We start from the raw sequence: 7,214 nt of genomic DNA, 5'->3' as shown, positions 1-7,214 counted from the left end.
TACACTCAATATGCCAGCAAATTTGGAAAACTCAGCAGTGGCCACAGGACTGGAAATGGTCAGTTTTCAATCTAACCCCTAAGAAAGGCAATGCCAAAGAATGCTCAAACTATCGCACAATTGCACTCATCTCACATGCTAACAAAGTAATGCTCCAAATTCTCCAAGCCAGGCTTCAACAATATGTGAACCATGAACTTCCAGATGTTCAAGCTGGTTTTAGAAAAGGCAGAGGAACCAGAGATCAAATTGCCAAGATCCGCTGGATCATCGAAAAAGCAAGAGAGTTCCAGAAAAACATCTATTTCTGCTTTATTGACTATGCCAAAGCCTTTGACTGTGTGGATCACACAAAACTGTGGAAAATTCTGAAAGAGATGGGAATACCAGACCACCTGACCTGCCTCCTGAGAAATCTGTATGCAGATTAGGAAGCAACAGTTAGAAGTGGACATGGAACAACAGACTGGTTCCAAATAGGAAAAGGAGTATTTCAAGGCTGTATATTGTCACCCTGCTTATTTAACGTATATGCAGAGTACATCATGAGAAATGCTGGACTGGATGAAGCACAAGCTGGAATCAAGATTGCCGGGAGAAATATCAATAACCTCAGATATGCAGATGACACCACCCTTATGGCAGAAAGGGAAGAAGAACTAAAGAGCCTCTTGAAAGTGAAAGAGGAGAGTGAAAAATTTGGCTTAAAGCTCCACATTCAGAAAACTAAGATCATGGCATCTAGTCCCATCACTTCATGGCAAATAGATGGGGAAACAGTGGAAACAGTGTCAGACTTTATTTTTTGGGGCTCCGAAATCACTGCAGATGGTGACTGCAGCCATGAAATAAAAGGATGCTTACTCCTTGGAAGGAAAGTTATGATCAACCTAGACAGCATATTAAAAAGCAGAGACATTACTTTGCCAACAAAGGTCCATCTAGTCAAGGCTATGGTTTTTCCAGTAGTCATGTATGGATGTGAGAGTTGGACTATAAAGAAAGCTTAGCACTGAAGAATTGATGCTTTTGAACTGTGGTGTTGGAGAAGACTCTTGAGGGTCCCTTGGACTGCAAGCAAATCTAACCAGTCCATCCTAAAGGAGATCAGTCCTGAGTATTCATTGGAAGGACTGATGTTGAAGCTGAAACTCCAATGTTTTGGCCACCTAATGCAAAGAACTGACTCATTTGAAAAGACCCTGATGCAGGGAAAGATTGAAGGTAGGAAGAGAAGGGGATGACAGAGGGTGAGATGGTTGGATGGTATCACCGACTCAATGGACATGAGTTTGAGTAAACTCCTGGAGTTGGTGATGGACAGGGAGGCCTGGAATGTTGCGGTCCATGGTGTCACAAAGAGTCGGACATGACTGAGTGACTGAACTGAACTGAGCACCCAATGACATTTTTTCTAGAAGGTATGAAATTTAGATAAGTTACAATAAATATATAGATAGACGTAGAGATTTCCATTTTTGTCCTTTGCATCAAATAGCATAAAATCACTATTTTATATCCTGGCTGAATATCAGAATCACTTGTGGCACTTCTTAAAAGTACAGTTGTTCCTTGAACAACATGGGTTTGAACTGTGTGGATTCACTTATCATACAGTACTACTCAATCTGGGGTTGACTGAATATGAAGATGTGGAACCATAGATATAAAAGGCTGACTGTAAAATCATACCTGAATTTTAGACTGTGTTGGGGTTCACACCCATAACCCCAAAGTTGTTTAAGGGTCAATTGTACATATGCCCTGGACCTGCTGAGAAATTGAGAATTTCCTCAAATAATTTTGATTCACAGCCAAGAGTTGAAACCCTTGGGCATAAAGTCATTTGACCACAGTATCTGCAAGAGAATATAGTCCAAGATCACCTTTTTAAAATAAAAGGCTTAAGAGTAAGGGAAAACAAATCACTTATCAAAATTCCCAAAAAAGGTTAAGAATGAACAGTATCAGGCTAATATTTTTTCCACATTTCTAGAAAGTATCTTTTATTTTCATATATAGAAATTTCCAGAAAAAATACAAGTGGTGATCCTATCACTCGTGCACATAGTGTATGCATATTTTATAATCTGATCCACACCTCCAGTTCAGATGGATTATTTCCTAAATATTATAATCTAACAGAGGCAGCTCTATTTTATAAGGTAGTTGAAGCCATGTACACATGAAATTATCTGGTATCTCTAATTTTCTCGAAGAGATCTCTAGTCTTTCCCATTCTATTGTTTTCCTCTATTTCTTTGCATTGTTCACTATCTTATCTCTCCTTGTTATTCTTTGGAACTCTGCATTCAGAAGGGTATATATTTTTCATTTTCTGCTTTGCCTTTCACTTCTCTTCTTTTCTCAGCTATTTTAAGGCTTCCTCAGACAACCATTTTGCCTTCTTGCATTTCTTTTCCTGGGGATGGTTTTGGTGACCACCTTCTGTACAATGCTACAAACCTGCATCCATAGTTCTTCAAGCACTCTATCAGATCTAATCCCTTGAATCTACTTGTCACTTCCACTGCATAATCATAAGGGATTTGATTTAAGTAATACCTGAATGGCCTAGTTGTGTTCCTTACTTTCTTCGTTTAAGCCTGAATTTTGCAATAAGGAGCTCATGATAAGCAAACATAGAATACAATTTTATCTCACTGAGAAATTGATCATGTAGTTCTCTTCCATGTTTAATGTATGATTCTAACATTAAAATCAACTTATCAAAAAGACAGTGTTATTATTCTATTTCTTTACAGACTCAACAATTAAATGCCTCTATAACTGCTTAAATTGGTTTACAGTGTGACATTGGATATTTGATCCTTTGCTTCCTTCATAAACGATTATAGGATAGCATGAGCTTTCTAAGAGAAATAGAGACCCTCTCAATAGGTAAGTTAATTAAAGTTATTGTAATAAAACCTTAAGTGAAAACTGCTATATTGTCCAAACTAAAGCCGTCTGAGAGCACTTAGAACAATCCATCACTTGATCTCGTACCTTGAGAACAGAGATCATGTTTGACTCTTTTTTGTATCTCCAGAGTCAAACAGTGTCTGACACATAATTGGAATATATAAATGGCTGTTGAATTAATGTGATGCACAAATAAATTAATTAAAAATACCTAGATTGGTCTATGTCTCCTACTATAATATCCTTAACTTCTAAGAAAATATATTGACCTTTTAATTTCAAATACATGCATAATATATGTATTTACTTGAGACAATAAAGAAAGAAAAACAGCAGTTTATTTTGTTTTGGTCTGCTTCACTGGAATACAAATCCCACAGGAACAGACTCTTTGTTACTAATATATACCCAAATCCCATATCAGTGCCAGGGGCCACATTAGGTAATCAATAAATATTTGTTGAAGGAATGAATGAAAGACAATTTGAGATCAATGATATTTCCTACCACTATGGCTCATTCCATCCAACATAATTGAGGGGTTAAAAAAATGCTTGCTGAATGGCAGTGAAAGGACAAATGAGGCTGGAGGGGATGAATATATCCACATGTGCTTTCTCTAAGAATGCATCTAAGTCTTTTGTTTTCTGACAGAGAAAAGAGAAGTTTGCACTACCCAAGAGGAAGGAAATTGGTAAGTCGAGTGAAAGGGCTGGGTTTCCACGACTGTGCTGAAAGATTAAGAGATGAGAGAGAACAAAGGGAGCAAACATGAAGTTCAAAAAGAGTGAAAGCTGCAGAGGTACAAAGATTCACTGAGGCTCTGGAGGTGGCACTCCGCTGTCAGGCAAGTGTGAACTTGACCAGAAACAGAAAAGTGGAGACCACTGGGGTTAATGAGGTCCAGGAACCCAAAGAAGAACCTATCAGAAGTGTCATCAGTATGGGTGTTGAAGTCACTGACGAGAGCTGTCTTCAAATAGAGCTCTATAATAGTAAATATAACCATGATACCAGAAGAGGACTGTTTAATGAAACAATCACATTAGGGCACCATTCAAATAAGTTGTGCACAGAAATCACGCACCTAATTAACTCCAAGTGGTTGCACTTACATTAGTGAATAACATTTTAATATTATACAAGCCAGACGCTCAGCATAGTCTCCCTGCCTCAGCCAGGCCTGGGTGGAACCTGGAACACCGCGCTCGCGCCCTTCTCTGACCCCAACGGATTCTCTCCGGCTTCCGGACCCTCAAAAACGGACTCGCCTTCCAGTCCCATGGCGGAGCCCACTGCCTAACCCCAGAGCCCATCCTGGGAACGCCTCGAAGATCCCGTCGCCGCACACCCTGGGAAAGCTCTGAGGCAGCGGCTGCCTCCGTGCCCGCTGCTGCTGCTGCCAGACCCGCGGCTGCTGCTTCCCCTCGGCTTTCACCGTGGCCTTCGCGCCCGCCGTGCCCAAGCCGCCAGCCATGATGCCCGCTCCCTCGCATGAGAGCCAGAACTACCACCCAGACTGCGAGGCCGGCGTCAACGGTCAAATCAACCTGCAGATCTACGCCTCCTATGTGTACCTGTCCATGGCCTTGTACTTCGACAGGGACGACGTGGCCTTGAAGCGCTTCTCCCACTTCTTCCTGCGCTGCTCTCACAAGCATAAGGAGCAGATCGAGGGCCTGATGCACCTGCAGAACCGTTGCGGGGGCCGCTTCTGTCTCCGAGACCTCAGAAAGCCTGACCGCACTAACTGGGAGAGCGGCCTTCAGGCCATGCAGAGCGCCCTGCACCTAGAGAAGAGCGTCAACCAGAGCCTGCTCGACCTGCACCAGCTGGCCACTGACAAGAACGACCCTCACCTGTGCCACTTCCTGGAGACCCGCCACCTGGGCCAGCAGGTTGAGTTCATCAAGGAGCTGGGGGACCATGTCAGCAACCTGCAGAAGATGGGGGCGCCGGAAGTCAGCATGGCAGAGTACCTCTTTGACAAGCTCACCCTGGGTGACGGTGACAAAGAGGACTGAGCTTGAACTGGACCTTTTTTTTCTTCCAGTTTTACCAGGTCTTCAAATAAAGTTATTGATTCTTCAAATAAAGTTATTAGTTGATGCATAAATAAGGGTCTCTGATTCGTGTGTGCAAATCTCTCCTTTTAACTTTTAAACAGGAATCCAGGAGTCTCTCCACCCATCAATGCCCCATCTGTGTGCAGCTCAGGACCTCCACAGAGGGAAGGCCTTACATGGACCCTTGGAAAACACAAAATCCGTCTTCCCCTCATAAACAATGTGGGTATATGGGGTAGACTGGGTTGGGGTGGGATGGGGTGGGGGTGAGGTAGGGCCCTGGTGAATGTGGGTGCATGTGCATAGTAAAAGTATAGAAGTATAGCCTGAAAATCAGGATTGCAGTTGCCTCTGGCGAAGAACTGAAGGGAATGGGATTGGGCAGGGGTTAAAATAAAGGGAGTCTTCAGTTTCATCTGAACTGTTTATATTCATTAAAGTATACAAATATTATTGGTTAAGTATGAGTAGCAAGCCCTGGAGAAGGAAATGGCAACCCACTCCAGTATTCTTGCCTGGAAAGTTCCATGGACAGAGGAGTCTAATGGGTCCATGGAGTCGCAAAGAGTCAGACACGACTGAGTGCTATCCACACACACACATGAATAGCAAGATGGAGTGTTGAGAGGATGACTTGGGAGTCTGAATGGTAGAGAACCTCTTTGACAAGTTCACTCTTGGCAACAGTGATTATGGAAAAATGAGTGTTAAAGCTGGATTGCCCATTAACATGGAGGTGACTTCCTATGGTCAGCAGTGCCTGGCATGCATATTGCAATAACTAAACTTTCACTTATGTATGTTTTCTTTTCTTTGTATCATATGTATATATGTATGCATGGATGTGTGTGTATATATATGTATATACATTTTTATTCCAACCAGCAGCAGAGTTCATTTTAAATCTCTAGACTAGATTCTGAATGTATGCTTAAGAAGATGCCCTTTGTTGAAAAGCAGTTAGGTGATTACATTACTGGAAATGATATAGCTGCTTCCAAGACCTTTCCTGAGCCTGGCTGTATTTCTGCCCTTGGGTTTTATACATCTAACTTGATTTAGTTATTATTTGCTACCAAGAGAACTTAATAATATGTCTTATTATCAACACACCTTTACCAGCCTCTGCTGTAATTATCTACAGTAGAATAAATAGCTCTTCTAGGGTAATACATGACATTTTTCTCTTCATCCTTACCACAGAGTCTACTGAAAAGAAGAATCAAAGGGTGGAAGGGATCAAATGAAAACAATTGCCTGAATGAAAATAGAAAATACTGAAGGCTGCTACCACATGCATCCCTTCTCACTCAGAAGTGTATTTCCCTCATAATTTACAGAATTTTAATTCCTTAGACCAACCTTCCAAAGAATGTATTCAGTATCAGGCAGTGCCACAAAAACATTCACAAGTGTTCAGTGAAAAGTTTTTATGAATCAAAGTAACAGGATTTCATGTTTGTTTCTTTTTCAGTTATGGCTTACTCTAGGAATTTTATAAATGACGTAAAAAATATGCATTGTGACTTTATAACACAGGGATAAGGTATTCAAGGTTTCCCAAACATTCTGATCATGGGAGCCTTCTTCTACTAAACCTCACAGAACAGTACTCCAAAGAAAATAGCTTTGGAAAAAATGTTAAAAGGCTCCCACCATGTTGTTCCAGAAGCACATCAGTTCAGTTCAGTTGAGTCGCTCAGTCATGTCCGACTCTTTCCGACCCCAAGGACTGCAGCACGCCAGGCCTCCCTGTCCATCACCAACTCCCAGAGTTTACTCAAGCTCAGGTCCATTGAGTCAGTGATGCCATCCAGCCATCTCATCCTCTTCTCCTCTCCCTTCAATCTTGCCCTGCATCAGAGTCTTTTCAAATGACTCAGCTCTTCACATCAGGTGACCAAAGTATTGGAGTTTCAGCTTCAACATCAGTCGTGCCAATGAACACCCAGGACTGATCTCCTTTAGGATGGACTGGTTGGATCTCCTTGCAGTCCAAGGGACCCTCAAGAGTCTTCTCCAACACCACAGTTCAAAAGCATCAACATTTCTGTGCCCAGCTTTCTTTATAGTCCAACACTCACATCCATACATGACTACTGGAAAAACCATAGCCTTGACTAGATGGACCTTTCTTGGCAAAGTAATGTCTCTGCTCTTTAATATGCTGTCTAGGTTGGTCATAACTTTCCTTCCAAGGAGTAAGCATCTTTTTATTTCATG

General features: G+C 41.8%; 1 protein-coding gene across 2 annotated transcripts; it reads left to right on the top strand.

Annotated features, from left to right (window-relative positions):
• Positions 1-624: 624 nt before the first annotated feature.
• On the top strand, positions 625-4,949 carry LOC122435871 (ferritin heavy chain-like). 2 transcript variants are annotated; one of them, XM_043459967.1, is made up of 2 exons: positions 625-641; positions 4,427-4,949. In XM_043459967.1, exons 1-2 carry the CDS (start codon positions 625-627, stop codon positions 4,947-4,949), a joined length of 540 nt encoding a protein of 179 aa, XP_043315902.1. The 2 variants fall into 2 exon arrangements, with proteins under 2 accessions (XP_043315902.1, XP_043315901.1); XM_043459966.1 differs by lacking the exon at positions 625-641 and having other exon boundaries at positions 4,401-4,949.
• The last annotated feature ends 2,265 nt before the right edge of the window (positions 4,950-7,214 follow it).

This window comes from Cervus canadensis, chromosome X, assembly GCF_019320065.1.
Source record: "Cervus canadensis isolate Bull #8, Minnesota chromosome X, ASM1932006v1, whole genome shotgun sequence".
In the NCBI taxonomy this organism is placed as follows: domain Eukaryota; kingdom Metazoa; phylum Chordata; class Mammalia; order Artiodactyla; family Cervidae; genus Cervus; species Cervus canadensis.
Note: the sequence above shows the minus strand (reverse complement) of the source record. Positions and strands in the feature narration are given on the sequence as shown.